This window comes from Colossoma macropomum, unplaced genomic scaffold, assembly GCF_904425465.1.
Source record: "Colossoma macropomum unplaced genomic scaffold, Colossoma_macropomum, whole genome shotgun sequence".
NCBI classification, from domain to species: Eukaryota; Metazoa; Chordata; class Actinopteri; order Characiformes; family Serrasalmidae; genus Colossoma; species Colossoma macropomum.
The window spans coordinates 29,527,785-29,548,704 of NW_023494792.1; the positions used below are offsets into that span (position 1 = coordinate 29,527,785).

At 39.3% G+C, this 20,920-nt stretch overlaps 1 protein-coding gene across 3 annotated transcripts in view; it reads left to right on the forward strand.

Moving 5' to 3' along the window:
- The window catches only part of pphln1 (periphilin 1), a 37,604-nt gene continuing 16,684 nt past the window's right edge, over positions 1-20,920 (forward strand). Inside the window, exons 1-10 of one of the 3 annotated variants that reach the window (XM_036576815.1) lie at positions 1-461; positions 2,710-2,754; positions 3,036-3,100; positions 5,584-5,787; positions 5,995-6,062; positions 13,794-13,928; positions 15,037-15,212; positions 16,845-16,937; positions 18,454-18,489; positions 19,859-19,935. In XM_036576815.1, coding sequence (XP_036432708.1) covers position 2,754; positions 3,036-3,100; positions 5,584-5,787; positions 5,995-6,062; positions 13,794-13,928; positions 15,037-15,212; positions 16,845-16,937; positions 18,454-18,489; positions 19,859-19,935 — 855 coding nt within the window. In that variant the 5' untranslated portion in view covers positions 1-461; positions 2,710-2,753. The remainder of the gene's footprint in view (positions 462-2,709; positions 2,755-3,035; positions 3,101-5,583; positions 5,788-5,994; positions 6,063-13,793; positions 13,929-15,036; positions 15,213-16,844; positions 16,938-18,453; positions 18,490-19,858; positions 19,936-20,920) is intronic. The other 2 variants (XM_036576816.1, XM_036576817.1) reach the window with 2 other exon arrangements.

Genomic DNA, 20,920 nt, shown 5'->3' on the forward strand with positions numbered 1-20,920 from the left:
ATGCTGGTTGTAGACTGAGCCTTTTTTCCGTTCGTGGCCACAGTGGTGTTTGTAAACTGCTTTAGCCAAAACGAATATTTTCCCTTTAGTTCTTTTGTAGCTGAGCACAGTTCACAGCGCTGTGAAGGGCAGAATTATTCATGCACGATCTGGAATCTGTCCGTGGCTGTAAACTGGACGTTGTAAATAGTTTATTTTCGCTGCCTGGGTAACAGCGGTCCGCTGCTGCTGTGTAGCTTCAGCCACTCTGTGTTACTGCAGCAGACTGAGAGAGAGAGAGACAGAGACAGACACAGCGAGAGAGAGAGAGAGAGAGAGAGAGAGAGAGACAGACACAGCGAGAGAGAGAGAGAGACAGACAGACACAGCGAGCGAGAGAAAGAGCGGCATGCCGCCTGCTGCGGCCGAGCACGTAAAGGCTCAACGCTGACGGACTCCGCACCTGTGAACCTACGTGTGAGGTATGACAGTATATAACCTATCGTTACCGTGAAACGTTGTTTCACAATGCAGTATGTCTGTACATATGGTAACTAACCTATATATCATCAGTGCTTGTAAAACACTGGCTAACTGCATGTTTCATTATAAAGAGAGCAAAATTAGTCCACATTACCTGGATTCAGTGCAACACTATACCAAACACTGAATGAAAACACTGCCTTCACAGTTTTTGATAGTATTTGTTAAAATGTAGCCCAAACAGGTTACTGGTTCTTTTTTCTCTGAACCAACTGATCAGATGTCTGGAAAAATAAACATATAGTGTTTCGTGAAAATTTCTCGAAGTATTGTTATGTTATATTTTTGCAATATCAACCACTTCTAACTAGGTATTGAACTCCGTTGTACTAAACAACAGTAAAGTCAACACAGTTGAACAGCTGAACTAAACTGTTAAATATATGGTGCACTCACTATCAGCACTAATCTAAATGAAACAGAATTACACAGACCCTGCTGTACCAGAGACTAAGGTGCACACTGTGTCTTAATGTTTCATCCTGAAAAAAACTATTCGGTGTTTATTTAATAAATACACTTTAGCTTTTAACAGTATGCATGGTGCCTAATATCGACCATGGCCCTATCAAAGAGAGGGTCTTGGGTTTTGTTCTTGTGTTCATCAATACAGAGAGACGTTTAAATGCTGGTAGCGATAAACGGTTTCATTTTCTACAACAGCTAAAGGAGAAAAAAAGAAAATAAGAACTGATGCCATATGGTGCTGATGACTCTGCACAAATTTAAAAAAAAAATTGACTCACACTTTTGAACTTCCTGAAAAGCTGTGTTTCCTTACACAGCAATAGTTCAGCATTACCAAATTCTGTGCTTGAGATGTAAACAGTCATTCAGGTTTGGTGTGAAATGGTTTATTGTAGAGAAACTTACAGACTCAGATTTCTTTACAGTGGTGGTGATGGGAACCAAGGGTCACAATTTCGATAACCACCAGTGAATGTACACCTGTCTTCTGAGTTTTTCTTTGTAAAGGTAAAATTGTGGTAAAACTAAAACAGTATGTTTTCTTTTGGGAGTATTTTTGCCTTAAATGCACAGCATGTACTTCTCTGCAATAAATGGCTCTTAAAAATATATTTTAGGCCAAAACCTTCTCTTAATAGAATCAAAAATTTTGTTTCAGGTATAACGCAGTGTATATGTAACCTTTTCATGTAACTTTCAATGCACTTTCTGCAAGGGAGCTTTTAAAGGTGGATGTCTGGCTCCTATCACCACCACTGTGAACAATTCATGTTGCTCTAGAACAAAGCATTTTACATCAGACCACTCTGATTGACTTTGTTTCCTTTTTAGGGGTTTTACTACATCACCTTACATTTGTGGTTAGTTTTGTAATCTTTATTTCTAGCGTTGTGGATTTCCACTTCAAAATCTCTGCATAATTAAACAGTCAAGATGTTAAAGTCATTCAGAGTGGTTTGATGTAAAATGCTCTGTTCTAGAGAAACTTACCAAGTCAGAATTGTTCAATGTGGTCGTGATAGGAACCAGACATCTGAAGCGTACAATGCCTCTAAAAGCTCCCTCACAGGAGGTTATTGCATGAAATAATTAAAAATATGCTGCCTTAAGTCTGAAACATAGTTTTGCAATAGTTTGGAGAGAAAATTTTGACCTTAAACATATTTTTTGAATGCATTCTAGGTGAAGAAGTACATACAGGGTGCTCCGAGGCAAAATAATCCAAAAAATGCATTTTTTTCCTGATTCACCAGTACTTTACAATTATATAACATTATATAAAAACTCAGAAGACACGTGTTGGTTCACTGGTTGTTTTGGATGTTAAATGAAATGGCTATATTTGTGTTGTAGATTTTGTGACTACTGGTTCCTTTCACCACCGCTGTAAGGAAATCTGAGTTAGTAAGTTTCTCTACAATGAACCATTTCACATCAAACCACACTGAATGACTCTGTTTACATCCAAAGATAGAACTGTGCAGAAGTTGTGAAAAATCAGTACTGGGATCCTCAAGAGGAAGAGCCCAGTATATTCATGAGATGAACTTGGGGGATAAGCTGGGGGATAAGGTAGGAGTGATGTTTGTTTTGAGCCATCTTCTCTAAGACAAAGTCTCAAAATTCAGAAAAGGTATGTATCTCCATCTGTAATAGAGACACTTCAACCTCAGTAATTGAAGATTTCTGGTGTTAAATCTTTGTGCCGTTCTTTTTCAGGTAGCCAGCGTCATAGAGCTGAAGATCATTTCCTAAGAAAAGCAAGTAGGTGGAATATTTTTTATTTAATTCTACTTAATTCTATGTAGTCTTAACCTGAATTGCATTACATTTTAATGTTTTGTAATCACTTTCCTGAGTGCATTCAGCATTCCTGTATCTTTCCAATGATTCCTTTCTGAGAGAATTGTTATTTCCTGCTGTCTAACCATAAAAGCAACATTCTGACATGAATTTTCTTGTTGTGAGTGTGAAAACATTTAGCAGGGAGATACTGCAGCACTCCTCATGTTGTTTTTTTATTTGTTTATTTTTCCTTCTTCTAGTGGCGTTCAGGAGAGATAGGAACATCCGAGAGATGTATGAGGAGCGTTTCCATCCAGAAAGAGCTGTAAGAACTTTTATGCTGCTTCCAGCTCATGCTTATGTACAACCCCATTTCCAGTTGGGATGCTGTGCAGAATGTAAATAAAAATAGAATGCAATGATATGCAAATAATGTAACAGATGTGTCAGTCACCCATACCATGGGCACTAATGCCCCTCTATACCATCATCAGTACTGGCTTTTGAACTGTGCACTGATAACAAGCTGAGTGGACTTTAGCCCGGAGGACACAGTGTCCATGATTTCCAAAAAGAATTTCAAATTTTGATTTGTTGGCCCACAGGGCACTTTTCACTTCACCAACTTGAGCTCAGGCCCAGGGAAGGCGACAGCGTTCCTGGATCCTGTTTATATACAGTTTCTTCTTTGCGTTTTAGAGTTTTAACTTGCATTTGTGGATGCAGTGATGAACTGCTTTCACAGACAGTGGTTTTGAGAAGTTTTTCTGAGACCATGCAGTGATTTCCACTACAGACTCATGTCTGTTTTTAATGCAGTGCTGCCTGAGGACCCAATGATCACGGCCAGCAAATACTGGTTTTTGGCCTTCTCCAGATTCTCTGAATCTTTTAATGTTATTATGTACCGTAGATGATGAAAAGCAAAATTCTTTGCTATTTAATGTTGAGAAACGTTATTCTTGAATTGTTGCACTATTTGATCGTGCAGTCTTTCACAGGGTGGTGAACTCCTCCTCATCTTTAGTTCTGAAAGACTCAGCCTCTCTGGGATGGTTTTTTATACCCAGTCATGTTACTGACCTGTTGTCAATCAACCACCAGGTGTATTTTAAGCATTCCATAACTTTACCAGCCTTTTGTTTGATATGTTGTCTTTGTACTATTTTCTATGAAATATAGGGTTTAAATGATTTGCACATCATTGCATTTTGTTTTTATTTACATTTTGCACAGCATCCCAGCTTTTTTGGGAATGGGGTTGTATTTCTCTGAAGTCTTCATGCGTGCAGGTGTCTTTGCATGCATCTCTTTTTGACTTAAAGGACTACAGGCTTTGAAAGGAAATTCCACAGATATTTAAAACAGTTTGAATAGTTCAGTTGTTGAGATGTAAACAGTCATTCAGGGTGGTTTGATGTGAAATAATTCATGATAGAGTGTAGTGTACTGATCTCTTTACAGTACGGGTGGGAATCTTTAGGCACCTCACGATTCGATTCAATTACGATTCAGAGGGCTGCGATGCGATTATAAAACGATTATCGATGCATCTTTTTTTTTTTCTATACAGGATTTCTATTTTCTTACTGTCTGAGGACTTGGTAGTTTTAAAGCAAAGTATTTGTAATGATCCATAGTGCATTTACTTCCAATATCTTTTATTAATAAATCAAATGGAAGTGATCTAGAAGACTCATTCGCTGCTCTTGTTTGAGACGCTGCTGCCACTCATCTGCGATAAAATGCGCTGTTAGGGTGAAATAAGATCCATTGGTAATGGATGTCCACGTAGCACGATACAGCCGCCCTACCCGTTTAATTCAGTGATTTTATAACTTCGGTTTTGGTCTCGTTGTAGAGAGGGGGGGTCACTGTGTCAGTAAAATATTTTCAAGACTGGACGCTGAATCTCGGCTCCAAAGTGTGCAGCATAGCGCGAAAGCCCTGGTTCTCCACGACTGAGAAACGGCGTGCAGACTGCAGATCACATAGCAGCGAAGTCTTGCCTCGCTAGTAGCGAACGAAAAGGCAAAGAGAGAGATTTAGCTAAGACAAACATTTGGAGACGAGTGGACTTTTTGCATTTATAAGTGGCGCAGTTTCCTGTAACGTTAAATCTGCAACGAGAGACTGTCAAACACTAAAAAGTTGCGAAGATGAAGTCACTTCTCTTTCTAACTCTCCCGTTCCACCTTAAATGGTGCAGACTCTCCGGGCACTGCACTTACCCACTTCCAAGTTGCGCATTTTTCGTTCCGTCAACATTACGGAATAAATAAAATATTTAGAAAATCGATTTTTGACATTTATGAATCGATTCAGAATCGTTCACGTCTGCATCGCGATGCATCTAAGAACCGTTTTTTTCCCGCACCCCTACTTTACAGTGATGGTGATAGGAACCAGGAGTCACAATGTCTGCAACACAAATATAACCATTTTATTTACTATCCAAAATCACCAGTTGATAATTGTACAACAGTGATAAGTCTTCTAAATTGTAAAGTTTTCTTTGGGTACTACTGCATGTGTGTCTCCGCCATTAACGAATTTTAAAAAATATATGTTTTAGGTCGATGCTTTATCGTAGATCAATGTCTCAGGCGTCAGGCAGCGGATTTGTAAAAGTTTTAATATAAGAGCTTCCTCTAGAGTTACTTTTACAGGCAGGGTATGTCTCTAGAATGGAATTATTTTACATCGAACCACTCTGGATAACAAACCACTCTTTCATTATGCAGAGTTTTTTAAATATTGGTGGAATTCCCCTTTTGATTCTAGCCTTCTTAATTTTCCTTTTTTCAGGCCCCATATCAAAGAGGAGTTGGTGGGGAAAGAAGACCCGGTTTCGGACGTCCTGATGACGACTATGGTCGAGGCTTTGACGGCCCTCGCTTTTACCCAAATGGTGCTCCCCGAAACTACCATGGTGAAGATCAGAGGGGTTATCATGGTGACAGCCATCATTCATTCAGTAATGAACCTAGAGGTGGCCCACCTGGTCGGAGGGTAAGTGCAGAGGCCCCAACAATCAAATCACTAGCGAAAATTACACAGGTACTGGTTGAACCAGTTCACAAAAGAACCCTTAAGTGATTGCAGAAACATGACCACAGAAAATATGTAACCACGACACGCCTCTCACTTAGATATGTACGCATTTAACTCGTGTATGTCCTTGTAAATATGACATAAATCTGTATTTGTATGTCCCAGCAGGATGACTACCCGTATTACAGAGGGCCCAGAGAGGAGCCTCATTCCGGACGCCAAGTGGATTTCAGGTATTAACATGCTGTACTATATGTCATGTGAGCTTAACTTTCCAAGGGAAAAGTAATGTGTCTGTCTTTACTGTCAGTATTAAGCCTAAATGTCTGCATGTGGACCTAAGCAGAAAATGAGCTTAGAAAGATGTAAACATTGGACTTTATGAGGAAATGTTAGCTTGTCTGGCTTATTTCAGGATGTTCAGTGCAGTGCCCTGAGCTTTTTAAAGACATTTAAGCACTTTCCTCAGCAGATGGCAGCACTGCTTCAGCCATTGGAAGTGCAAATCCATTGTAATGCTTAAAGAAGTGTTTACACAGTTGTATGCAAAAGTTTGGGCACCCCTGGTTAAATGACATATTTTGTTGTTTTTCTAATTGAAAATAAGTTTCGAATGTCTGTACATTTTATTGCACAGCTACTCTTTATTTCTCTCTGTAAAAAATCTGGCCTGTGGGAAAGCTATGGGACATTTTATATTTTATGTTTTATTTGTTCCAACATAATAAAATCAGCAATTAAATAGAAATTTACATATTTAAATATGTTCTCTGTAGAGGATGTGTTAATTTTTCATTTAGAATATCGACAAAACATGTAATGCGGCCATTAAAAGTTTTCTACAACTGTGTGCATGTATGTATGTATATGTATTTACAGGGACAAAAATGTCCTGACTTTATAGTGAAAACTTGGCTAGATCTGCGTAATTGGCTAACCAATATAGTGTGTGTCTGTGTGTGTGTCTGTGTGTGTGTGTCTGTGTGTGTGTGTGTGTGTGTGTGTGTGTGTGTGTGTGTGTGTGTGTGTGTGTATGCATGGGGTATAGTTGTTGCATATAGGTATTTATGTATGTATTACATGTAGACCATTAGTCATTACTCATTACTGTCAATACTATCATTACTCATAGATATTTACATATAAGTTACACATATGAGATGAGACGTCCTGACATTACATAAAAATAACGGTGTGTGTGTGTGTGTGTGTGTGTGTGTGTGTGTATGTCTCAGTCATAAAAAGAGAGAAATGTTAACACACACGTCTTAACCTAACAGGAAGCATGAGTCAAGCTAATACCAGAGCTGTGTTTTTTTGGCTTTGCTTTCATGGGAACGCACTTGGGAGAGAGTTGCTGGGTTGAAGGGTTAGTTTAGGGAGATTCATTTTGGCTTTCTCTTTATCTCTCTCTTTTCCTCCCAGGTTACCCCTCTCTGTCTCCTGTAATTAAATTCACTCTTTTTTTTCTCTCTTCAGCTTTGCTTTGCTTTAGGGGGTTTAACCTGTGCCCATTTGCACCTATGAGAGAAACGTTGCTGTCATGTCTCCTTAAAGGAGAGTCCTTTCAGTTCCTTTACAGTGTTTAGTAGTTTTACTCATACCTACTGTTTCTTAGATTGACTAGATCTGCGTAATGTGTGATTATTTTATTAAGCGTTAAAAATAAAAGCTCTGAAATCAGATATGGAGCCATTGCAGCCCCTTAAGATCAGGCAAATACAACAGTAAACGTGTTCATGTGGAGCATGCGTTGAAACCTAACAGCCTTTAGTGCTATGATGATTCTCAAGCACCATACCACTTGTTTTTTCTGGCCCCAATAGTAAAACCTTAAATTCAGCTAATGCCGATCCGACATGTTATTTATTTATTGTTTTACTACTAAACTGAAATGCAGGAATGCATAATAATGTCAATCATATTGGTGTCAGCAGATGTTTGCTTTAACAAATATTAGTGTTGGACAGATGTTTAGATTTGATCAATATTTCAAACTAATATTTGTTGATGTATTTATTGTACTCCAAAAAAGCAGAACATTTAGGTGACTCTGTGATATTAATTTAGTTAAATCTAGTACCAATTTCTACTTAAACTACAGTCTCACAGTTAAAAAAAACTGTTAAGTATTCAGACTGTAGATATTTATAAGGATTATGTCAAGATCTATTTAAACCCAAGACGTAGTTAAGATAGTACCAAGTTAAATACATACAAAATCATCATTTATAGAGTACTTTCTGTTGGGAGGTGTCTGTCCCAAACCCTAACACCTAAATTTCACCATGTAAAAATAATATTTAATTTTTGTATTTTTTTCAGTGATCTTCTCATCGTCATGGCCACACTGGTGAGCAGTGAGATCAGATTGTTCTGAAGTAAATGTGTCCTAAAGTTTTAAAATTATTCTGTAACCTTCAGAATTGTCACTACCAAAACCCATATTTTCTACAGTTAAGTAAATTATTGTTTTAATTATGCATAGATACCAATTTTTTTTCAGACTGAACACGTTTTCATTTTACTTGCTGACACCGCTTCCGATACCATACTAAGTAACCTACTTACAATTAGAAATGATGTGCATTAGCTAGCTATGCTATATTAGTTACCTTGGATCGAGTAGCATTGCAGTGGAGAAGAGTGGAATTTGTTCCACATCAGAAAAGCGCTAAGTAAAGAATACTTCATAGTTTTGATCCTCATCTTCCTCTTTCAAGAACAGTCTCTGTGGCTCAGTGACGTCATATCCAAGGCTAATCCGAGGAGCTGACTTTTTTTAACGTTTGAAGTCTTTTGTGTGGCTGGTTGAGTCAAATCAAAGTTCGATGTCTTCTAAAGCCAGACATGCACTGTGCGATTTTAGACGGCTTGTTCTTTAGTGACTCACAATGTACGTTTCAGTGGACCATCGTTTATGGGCGAAGCCTACGATTTATATTTTCACAATGTACTAAAACAAAAAGTCTGATTGACATGCTACGTGTAACGCAGCCTCCACTGACAGCTCTGTCTACAGGCTATCAATAAAGCTGTTTCATTCAAAATAACACGCTGCACCCCCACATACTGAGCAAGCACGCTGAAAAACTGTGCTACAGCCAAAATCACTATATTAAAGTTTGTAAAGCACTTTGCAGTTCTATTCAGTCAAACAGAGTAAAGTCAGCATATACGGACTTTCATACCAAATGTTGACTGTTTTGCCTCCGTGTTGTTAGTCTACATGTCTCACCTGTATTGAGGAAGTGATTAAGTGTGATTATGTTTGTATGTATGTGCTTAAAAAAAGTCACACAGTGTATGCCTGGCAGGAATATGCCAAAGCTGGAATGTGTAAAGTGACCTGCGACTTTGTGTCCGACTGCCATGGCTCAGAAACACATCCTTGTTAAAGCAGATTCTTGCTCACTGCCAGCTTGAGTCGTTTGTCCATTAGCGAGGCAGCGTACACCAGGCTTCTGTCACATGGTATCAGCTGGTATCGGATGTTTGTATCTGTGCATTTTTAAGAGTATGAGAACAAGCAAATGACGTGGCATTGGGACGATACCGGTATTGGTATCAGTACATCCCCAGTTTTAATAAAAATTGTATAGTTAACTGTTCAAAGCTGTTTGCTAGTCATGTACTAGATAGCATTTTTGAGTTCTGCTCGAAATTAGCTAAAACTGTCACTGGTTGTTTTGATAAAATAAACCTTAGGTCGCTTAGGGTCGTATGAGGTCATCCAAGTCGTATAGGGTCATTCTAGGCAAAATAATTCTGAAGTCCAAGTCCGTTAAAAGTCCAAAATGTGGTTTCCACTCTGACTTTGAACCAGTTTGGTAGAATTATTCATGTACCGGCATCATCTCACAGTTCACATATCAGTGTCTCTATTGAAACAAGCTTTTTTTATAGTCACTTCACTTAAGACAGCTGTCTACAACTCTTACTACAGGATAACAAACACAGCTAACAACTGTTTTGCAACAAAACTGCTACTTTTTCTATTCTGTTAAACTCTTTTGCAAAAAAAATTATGATTTGCAGTATAAATGTGTGCAAAGTTTCACCGTTTAATATAAAGTAATTGCAATTTTGGTATAATTTCTAACTAGCTACTCTTTCTTACTGTAATATTTACCAGAAATAAAATAACACATCCTCTACAGAGAGCATACTACTGCACTTTAAAGCACATTTGCTTTAAATTATTTGGAAAAATAACATAAAACGTGGCTTGTGCTAAAGTTATGGCACATTTCGTATTTTACATTTGATTTTTTTATGATTATATTATCCTCAGCTAATAAATAGAAATTGTGCACTGAAATTTGCAGTAAAATGCCATGCTTAACAGTACTAAACAATTCTTGGAAAAACATGGAGGGAATAAAGAGCTTGCAGTAGAGATTCCCCGGTTGTCAGGATTAGCAGCAGATCAGAAAAGGCCCTTTGAGAGAAGAAAAACATTGTTTTGTCTCACAGATGTGAACAGATGAAAAATGAAGCCATTAGTCAGTTGTTCTGTTGAGTGTTGCACATGCTTGCAGTAACCAAGCAGTAATAATGAATAACCACATTGTGCCACATGGTGGCACTGGAGTCATCAGATGAAGCTGTAGACTTGGGAATTATTGTACTTATGCACACGGTCTGTTAATCATTTTAGTCATGCTGTAGGCTAACTTTGCTGTGGGCAGCCTGCATAAAAATCTGTGCTTTTCATTCTTATAAAACTGGTTAAAGGTAGTACTTAGTTTAAGCCTGTATGTTTGGACACTATTGGAGGCGTGTAACTCGTACTATAAACCTTCAACACTGTCTCATATATTGGTCAGTGATTATTACCTTTTGGTTACTCACTGGAGTTTTAGAAGTGAAGTTTTTTTGAAAGCCTTTTTTCCTCAGGCATAATATTGGTAGTAAAGACAGACATGTGGTAATTTGCTCTGTCGGTCTGGGGCAGACGGGGTCATGTACACTTCAAACAAAAATCAGGGTCATTAAAGTTTTGTGAGGTCACTATGAGTGGCCTTTTTTGTCATTTGTGTGTGCGCGTGCAAGAGATGGCTAAGAGTTCGTGCTGAGGTCATCCAGACCAGGTGCCTTTAATTCGTTCCTGGCCGTTCCCCACCCCTGCACCCCGGACCTGTACGGTGAGTCGTATAAGCGGCGCAACCGGAGGGAGCAAACAGGGAAAGCAGGCTGAGGGCAGTGTAAACTATGGCCTTTATTGCGCCTTGTGCAGATGTGTGTTAATGAACGACATGGACGCAGGCTAGCTCCTCAGCGCTGTTTTTACGAGGCCATGGCTCTTTGTGTGGCTTAAACCAAACTGGAGTTTACAGGCAGGATGTGTAGCCTCTGGCGTGACTAACACAAACACGCTAAGTCTTAAATGAGGTGGGTTGCTCCCGCAGTGTGGGGGGATGAAAAATCCTTTCCATTAGCATTCTCATTATAAGGCAGTGGTCACTAGAGATGACGTTGATCCTGATACCCTGCAGCAGTCTCGGACCGATACCAGCAGAAAATGCTGGGATAATGTTAAATATAATACTAATAGTATATACTAAGTAGGTCACATGGTAAGGGTAGCCACATCTAGCTTAACCTATCTTTTTTTTTTCCTGAGGTCCCCAACATTTGTGTGGTTTTATGTACCAAAAACAGTCATAACTCATTTTTATATGACCATTTTTCTCTTTACCCCTTAGCACTCAACAGGCTGTTTTGCTGATGTACCTTTAAGACTGTTTTATGTAAATGAGCTCTGTTCTGATTGGCTGGATCATTCAGAAAGCACTCACAGCTGAAACACTGCTTAAAGCTTGAGTGTGAATGAGTGCAATTAAACTGCTGTAGGCTGAAAAGATGAATATATGTATGTTTTGCGACATCACAAAAACAGTTTTCGTTTCCATGGTATGAGCCCTTTAAGCTGGTTGACTTACTGATCTTATAAACATTAGAAATTCTTTTGTTTGGAAGCTCATAGTTTCAAATGAACACAGGTTCACACATTCTCAGAAAGGTGTTTTTCGAGTATGTGCTGTTACCACAGTGTCTCAGAATTATAGCTTGTATTATTTCTATGCATATTTGTGTTTTACACATTGTCTGTTAAAAGAGTGAGTGGAGTAAAGCTCGTGAGAGAACAGTTATGGCCTTTTCCACAGGAGCGAGGTGTGAAAGGGAGGTGTGAAAGTAAACCTGAAGGTTTCTCTTTATGGGCAGAGCTTGAACAGCTCTCTTGCTCCGTGCTTACATTTCCTTTTGAAGATTTGTTGCAACTTCTGGTGTGTTCCCTGTGTCAGACTAGAAGAGAATCCATCAAACCATCTCCCTGCTGGGAGGTAGAAGACACACGTGGCCTTCCCTTCGTCCTATCTAATAGCCCGTAAACAGAGCCTGTACCATTGACCCCTAAAGGAAAGGGGCATGAGGTCTCTAAACAAGCTATGTGAAGGAGACTATTGAAGGGGCCCGTTTAGCCCCCTCTTAACCTGTGAGAAATACAGGACAAGAGGCCAGTCTGTTATTTCTCTCCTCTAGCTTGGTAGGACATCCTGAAAGAACTCCGTAACAGGACAGTTTAATGTGCTGCTGGTTTCATTCCTTGATTTTTTTACCCATAACTGAGTACAAAAAGTCTGCAATGCATATGGTATCTGTTATTGAGTGGTTAAATTGTGATGGTAATTCATTCTATCTTGCATGTATAACTACTGATAGTAGTTCTGCTGAAATGATTAAAGGAATATTTTGGTGAAAAAATCTAATGTAACCTATTTTCCACTTACCCAGATGTTGTCGATCAGCCAAGTTTGGTGTTCAAATTTTGCTTCTTTAGTTTAGAAATGGGGCTACAAAGATAACATTGCTAACAAACACTAGAACACAAACATACGAAGTATGTATATATAAAAATAGTGTCTAGGTCTTCATTAAGGTCGCACAGACTGGTCAGTGTGGTTTAGAACACAGTTTGATTCACTCTGTGCTATAAAAGTTAACACCATTTCAGACGACACCAGTGCCAGTATTCACGAAGCAGGATCAATCTTGGATCAGGTTCCCCTGAATTTATATTGTTGCAGTTTGTCACAAAAGGATTCCTTGTTGAGGCCTTGTTGTCTGAGGTTGTTGTCCACACTGCTCATATTGTGCAGTGAATTTGCATTCATTTTTATTGCTCATAGTCAGTTATACTGTGCCCTAAATCCCATCGTCGAGTCTGTGCAACCTTAATGAATACCTGGATGATTGAGCTTCTTTAAAGACATTTTGGTGATGTATTTTCTTAAGGGTTAAGAGTTATAAGTTATGATTTAGACTATTTGCATTGTAGTGTTAGCAATTTTAGCCTTGCCACTCTAGTTCTAAACTAAAAAAGCCGCATTTGGACGCCAAATACATCTGGGGTAGGTGGAAGTTTATGTAAACTTGATTTTTTTGCCAAACTGTTCATTTAAACCTTTATAAATGTAATTATTTTGGCTATTGGAGTTGAAATTAAATTAAAATTGAGCTCAAGGTGCAGCATTTATGCAACTTTGTCAGCGTCCAAACATTTATGAACCTACTTGTATGTCCCTTAAAGTGAGGGTTTGTCCAGAAAACAAGTTAAAGCAAATTTTCCACTATACAAATGTAATCAGCCAAGACTTGTTTGGTCTTAGAAGTTTGTTTCTTCAGTTCTGTACTGGAGCTGCGAGGCTAATGTAGCTAACAGGTAATGGAGGCTTTGTACATGTATTTAAGTAATCTCAAGTAGACTTGCTTATGTGACTTCTGAGACTGTATGATTTGCTGTTATCTATACAAATGGACAAAAGTATGTTGGTTGATTGGCTACATTGGGAGTAAGAGGAAAATTGTGTAAATGTGATTTTCTTTGGTCAAACCTTGAGCTTACAGTGTTTATTTTACCCATGATTTTTAAGCATTTGCTTTTCTCCTCTCTCTTACAGAGGCAGTAGTCGAGTGGGTCCTCCTCCCAGCACTCGAGTACAGGGCTCTTACCCTGCTCCCAGATCCCTGTCAGCTCTGGGCCCTGACCCAGGAGACGACACACTAATACAGGCCATTATGAACCTGGACCGTGGGTATGTAGATAACCCATGTCAGACGTATGTTATCCACTTAAATATATTGTTTGTAGGATTTTTTTAATGGTCCAGAACAGAGTATTATAAAATGTTAGGCATCTAAGCAAAACTATAATGTGATCAGTGCTGTATTATTCAAGTATTTAGTTTATCTCCATATAAAATTTACAAGTTTGCTTTTCTTCGATTAAACATAGGGTCACATTATAAATACCCTTTTTATCCCATGATATTGCCAAAGACCACATTTTGGGACACACACTGTGTGTGAATGAAGTCTTAGTCGGTAATGGTGTAGAATGGATAAGTACGCAGGGTTCAAGGACACTGTTTGCACTGTGTAAAAGAGACTGTAATGTATACAGCATTCTTTGCCCTCTAGATTATTCCACCCCAACTCAGCCAAGGGCTGGAAAGTCCTGGGTTTCCGTGGAAAAAGTTTAAAGATGTTGCCCATGTCAAGTTCTGATTTGCCTCTTAAATATTGAGTTTAACTGCTCACTGAATGCTGATGTCTTTCTGGACTGGGCTGCAATTTTAAAGACATTGTGTATCAGAAATCCTAACTAATTTTTCTTCTGTACCGTGATGTATTTTTGCTTGTCTTTCTCTTGCTGTTATACAGGAGTGGAAGGGGCAGGTGAGACATGGTATGATTGGTTTGATGTAATCAAAACTCAGATAATGTTTTTGAGACAAGAAAGACATTACACTTCGAAAGAAGCTGATGGTAAAACGAATTTTGCCTTTCAAGTTACTTACGATGAATCATGTCTGTTGTGAACAGGGACAATAAGAAGGTTATTAAATCTCTTAACAAGGAATAGATCATCAAATCAAATCAGATCTTTTTATTTTTTTCCAGAAAATTTAGTTCAAGCATCTAGTATTCCCACTTACCTATTTAACTTATAAACTATTCGTTTCTGTAGGCAGTTAGTTTTGTATTTGTTGTTTTAGTTGCAGTTCAATCCTGCTAAATATCAGCATTCAGTGAGAATTTTTTCCATATAAATCAGTCATCTTTATCCAGTAACCCACCTGTCTGACCTAAACATCTGTATTTAGATTTTTGTCTGTCTGTCTCTCTGTGTCTCTTCTGCAGGGAGGAGAGGGAAGGTCTACGGCGTAAAGCGCCCTTTCCACCAGTGCGGGACCGCTCCCCTGTCCGGCGGGATGTCCCCCCTTCCCCTCACAGCCGCTCTGGATCCAGCATCAGCAGCCGTAGCTACTCCCCTGACAGGGGCAAGACCCACCAGTACCAGCCTCCTCAGGGAAAAAGTAGGCTCTGACTTCTCTTCCTGCTCTTATAGATAGTTCTAGAGAGTATTCTGCCATTCCTGGTGACTGGGCGGTGGTTTAGTTGTATATCCAGTTTATGTTAATCCCTTCTTGGTAACTGAAATTAGCAGCTGTAGAGCAGTTCATGGTAGCCTTGTGATTTTTCTTCATGTGTCTGGAGAGCTAGAGTACTGAGCTGTTCTGTTGCCAAATAAGCTGCTTTCTTCAACAGTCGTTTCAAAAGAAGGCAAGAGGACACTTCTGACTAGCAGGGAGATTTTCTGACTCTGTTAGCAGCTTGTGTTTATCAAATGCGCACACAATGAGAGTGCTTATTTCTGCCAGTGGAATCCCCCGCCCCACCACCACTGGGTTCAGTGTAGTCTACACACGCACTGCGGACAAGCGAAGCTTTTAACAGACATTCGGGTAACCTGGGTGGGGTGGGGAACTGAGGGCCAGAGTCCAGTGCAGCTTGGTGATTTCCCTGTTCTAGTACATCACCTAAAGCAGGCAGTTAACTGAGAAGATTGATCAAATGTGCTTAAGGAGAAACATCACCAAACTGTGCAGGAATCCGGCCCTCCAGGACTGGAGTGCCTGCTCCTGCTGTAGATACACTGTGAATGAGTAAGTGAATATCTTAACTTGAGGCCAAACTGCTGAATTCACCTTTCAGCTAATTAGAAGTCTGCTGTACTGCTAAGGTTAACTTAGAGATGCTTTTGTGCCTTTTACTTTGATATGCACAAAGTTTGTGACTGCAGTGTATTCGTGAGACTGAGCATGTTTCCTTTCTCTAAGCTGGGTGGGTCGTGCGTTTAGACCTTTCTCAAGGACAAAAGTTATCTCTCTGCTCCTCCTTCTGCCGTGCTGTGGCTGTAGTGATTGTTTATAAGCTCCGCTCAGAGGAGGGACTGTATCACATGTTGAGAAAGTGCAGTAGGAGTTTGTTAAAGCAGAGCTGCTCTGCGTGTCTAAGAAATCTCAGTTTGTTTGACTAAATTACAGTGACGGTATTTCAAAGTGTCTGCGAAACGTTTCCACATGCGTTGAGTATCGTGGTATACCGAATTACCGAATACCAGCACATGTCTAGGCACAATACAGGGCAGCCAGTCAGAACAGAGCTCATTTACATATCTCATGTCTTAAAGGCACAATAACAAAACAGCCTGGTTATTTCTAAAGGATGAAGATTTGGTAAATAATAACGCATAAATGTTCTCAATGTTAAGAGCGGGCCTCAGAGAAGAAAATCAAACACAAAAAATATAAGATATGGGCCCTTTAAGTTATCGCAAGCTGACAAAGATGACATGCTCTTAAACATTTGAAAAAGCTAAACTTTTGATGGCCATTGTAGATGTGAAGAAATCAAAGAAAAAGCAACAAATGTGACCAGTGCTCTGAGGATCGGTGCTGCTTGGGTTATTGGTATAGCAAAACTGGACAAAATGACAGCTACTTTTCTTTATGGAGTCGTTATTGCTGCTTTCTTGGCTGACTGGGGCTTGATTTACAGACCTGTTCATTGATATTTGCCAGACTGACTATGGAGCGGAATGAAAGTGAAAGCTGTTTTTTGTTCAGGCCTGCTCATCAGTGTTTGAGTATGTTATGCTCCTGCAGGTATGGATTTTCCTCATAATCATCCAGTCTTTCCAAAGGAGAGTGCTCAGTGGTGGGGATTTCCCTGCACTCAAACCAAAGACTATGCAGGGGGTCAGTGTGTGGTGCACTTTGCTGTGTTGCATTGTGACCTTTGACCTGATAAAGCATCATAACCTTTTTCCTTGTTATATTTTTTAAGCCCAGGTTTTCAAACCCTAGATTGATTAAGGTTACACAAGTGTGTAATCTTTTGCAGCAGAATGGACGTAGTCGGTTGTGCTACAGACAATGTTGCACAAACAGAAATAGCAGTATATGCATGTGTGACATGTCTGAAACTATTGCAACTAAAAATATACAGCTGTTTAATATCTTTCTTGCTTTGATGAAAGATGCCGAAAGATCAGCTCTTTGAAACACCACTTCTTTTTTTTTTTAAATTGAGGAAAGTTAAGCCTCGAAGAGATGAGAGATGATTCTAAATAATCCAGTTTATTTTTAAATAAATACTAAGAAAGGTTTGAAAACCTCTGTTCCAAAGCACTCAAATTGCACTTGTGATGTTTTATGCTTTTTGTGTGTGCTTTTAACAACTAAAGAATTCAAGCAAGAGACGCAACTTGTCATGCGGTTCTATATCCCACTTACAGGTAGATTAATTTAACCATCCTGACACTTACAAGCTGTGGCTTGGTTTACTTGGTTTCCATTGCCCTCAGAGGCTTCAGACTATTTTAGCATGCGGGCCATGTTTTGTTGTTATTTACTAGGAAATATCTCTAAATCTAAATGTACGGGGTGAAATTAGGTCTGGGCAATATGACAGTATATGTCGTTATCATGATAAATATTGTCTGTATCGTCAGTACATGTAGAACTTGTAGATGTTGTACTGTACATTTGGGATAGGATGTATAGGATGAACATGCTGTTGACCTACATGCACAAAGGCCTTTTTTCCATTAATTTTTCCATTATTTTTTAAGTATTAATTACATAATGTTCAAAATTACTTCAAACCCAGAGACCCCCCTCTCTTACCCACCTACCGTTTTAGGCTAGTGCCACCTAGTCAAATTCTCTTGTATTACAACTCTCTTCTTAAGTAGTCCCAAAGCAAAAGCCAGCTGGGATGCGTTTTTGGTTTCATTTTTGTGGGTAATAATTGAGTTCTTCTGGTCCGCTACCTCTCTTACACCATTAGAGTGCATGACCGCTTTCTCAACGAGACTAAGCTCCATTGTCGACTGTAGATCTGCATGACTGGTGTGAGTGATTGGACCATCTCTAATATGAATGCTGTGTTTCATAAGTGCTCTTACCGAGAAAAGAAGAATCATGAAACAGTCAGTTGTAACCTCAATTTACCCTTTCAGAAGGAGCATTAATAAAATTCCTTTATTCCTTAATTCATATTAACCCCTACTTACAGCCAGGCAAGAGCGATATATATTGTGCATGTCAGTGTAGGGTCACAGAAACAATCCAGAGCATGGCTTGGATGGTATTATGATAATTGTAAAATAGTACATCAACAGGAGCGCATCATGCTAAAATCTTTGGAAACATTATTTAATGTTTTTTTCCAAGGTGACACAAACAGTTGATTTTCTTGTGTTTCTTTCAGGGTTTGAAGAACCGTATGGCCCAAGCAGAAGTGCTGGTAAGTGCAACATATCCTAGCAGTGATTAGTTTATAACATTTGGGGGAAAAAAAAGGAATGCCTAAGAGTTCTTGCGTCCCTCTAATATTGCATCCAAATCAGCTAAATGAAGCTTCCATCTGCTATAACATACACTCACATGAACATACACGCTTTTCTTTTGGAGGGGTTCTGTTTCTGTTTGCGTGTATCTGAAAGGTCACACATCAGTCACAGTAGCCAGAGAGAGAGCGTTGCTAATCAGCCACTTGTTTGGACAAGGATTGTAAAAATGATTGTGTTAAGGAGTCAAATATAGAATCTAATTACAAAACCTGCTGTTGTTGTTTCTTAGTCTTTATGGGTGCTACATTATGGCAGCCAGGGTCATTTTCGTTTCACTCCTGACCTTTGTTAAAATAAAGTGTGTATACTTTTGTTGTTTCTACATAAGTGGGGTGATTTTTGTTAAGATGAACTCTGAAATTTCAGCTCACACTGAATGGAGCCTATTTTTGATGCTTTCATTGCTGAATGAGTGACAGAAATATGCGCTAAAGCCTGTCCACTGGTTGTGAATGAGGACTGTTCAGTAATAAGTTTCTTTAAAAGATTGCATTTGCAGTATCTCTTTGCTTCCCAAGAGAGCCTACTGCTAGTTTGGTAATGCAGTGAGTGCAGGCCATAGACCAGGCTAAAAGGTGAGGGTACCTGCAGAAAACCTCAAATCTAAAATAGATGTTTTTGTTGCGGTTAGGCATTAGCCCTATGGCTGTGGCTGAATTGTGGAGAAAATTGTGTAACACCCCCATCCCCCCCTCCAAAAAATAAAAAAAACTTTAGTGTTTAATTACATTTACATTTGATTGACATTTACATTGTGTTGAAGTACATCCTCTACCATCAGGTTCTGCGTTTGTGAAATTTCTTGCTTCTGTGACAAGAGTAATGACAAAAATGTGTTTGTTTCTATTAAACAAGACTTAATGACTTTAACGGTGTCCTTTAGACTGATTCTAGATCATAATCTCTTAAATTCTTGAAACGCTCTTCTAAAAATCTAGTTAGGCTGTGCAGTGTAGTATAGTGAGTTATGTGCTGAAGCGGCAGGGTCCAGGCTATGTGTGCCTGGAGGACAGTTCTCTGCTCATCATGGAGAGAACCATCTGCTTCTGCAGCCCTCAGGCACAGCAGCATCCGCCTCAACACGTGCAAACGTTTATGGCACCCACTGAGTCAACGATGACCCTAGACACTGCTGTTCTGGAGGATTTTTGATGCATGTTCAAACCAAAGCAGCATTGTTAGCGAATGTTATTTCTGATGTCTCATCCTTTTTTTCCCCCACATCCCATCTTCTTTATTTTCCTTTTCTTTGATCTTGTGTAGACAGGGACAGAGCCCCAGGGCCCTCGGTGAGCGCATCCCGAGATGGATCACCCCACAGCTCTGTGTCAGCCTCCAAGGTGAGTGACATCTAGGAAGACATGACACACATGCGCAGGTTCTTACCAGGACATCATCATCATCCTTCATTTAGGCTACATTCACATTACAGGCCCTTTAACTTAAATGTGGATTTCGATTTTTTAGATTATTCCGTTCATTTTTTAGAAGAACACACAGGGTCATAAGGACACACAGTGTCATTGATACTGGAGTATTTTTAACCTTCTTAATGTGGGTGGGTGAGTGAGGAACTGAGGGAGGGAATTAAGGGACTGAGTGAGGGAGGGAATGATTGAGAGAAGGTGATAGGGAGGGAGGGAATGATTGAGGGAGGGTGTGATGGAAGAAGAAGGAATTAAGCTAGACTCCACATTCCTAAAGTTTTATCAAATACAGCTTAATGGACCACGGTGCCAAAACATAAGTGGCTCTTGTGTTCCATGTTTAAAAACTATTTAAGGTAGTAAAAGTGAGCAGGAAGAATACAGTACGACCAAACTGAAGCAGTGGTAAATACAGGCTAAAAAACTGAAGCGGGTGAAATACATGCTAGAATCCGTTATTAAAGGTGGGAGTTGAACTATGAAATTTGTGAATGTGAAATTTGAACCCCACCCAAGTCTGATAAATATTTGAGAAATGATGTCCAAACCCAATCAAACCTGATGTGATGATAATCATGTACTGTTGAGTTCGGACAAATATTTCAAGTTTTGTTACCCACTCTATTTCAGAGATGATCTTTCAAACTGAAGTTCAGGTCTTTGTTTGTAAGCCACACATTTATCATAGGTATATACGCTAGTCTGTCCAGAATTAACCTGCATGCATGCATGCATTTTGAAATGGGATGAAAAAAAGTAAACTGTCCAATCTGATAATTCTCTTTGCAGTCGCAGTTCGCATCAGATATGTATCTTATCTAGGGCCACATATGTATGTGGCTCAAATCTGAATGGAAAGGCTTTTTTCAAAATGTTGGCCACTATCAGTCTTATAAGA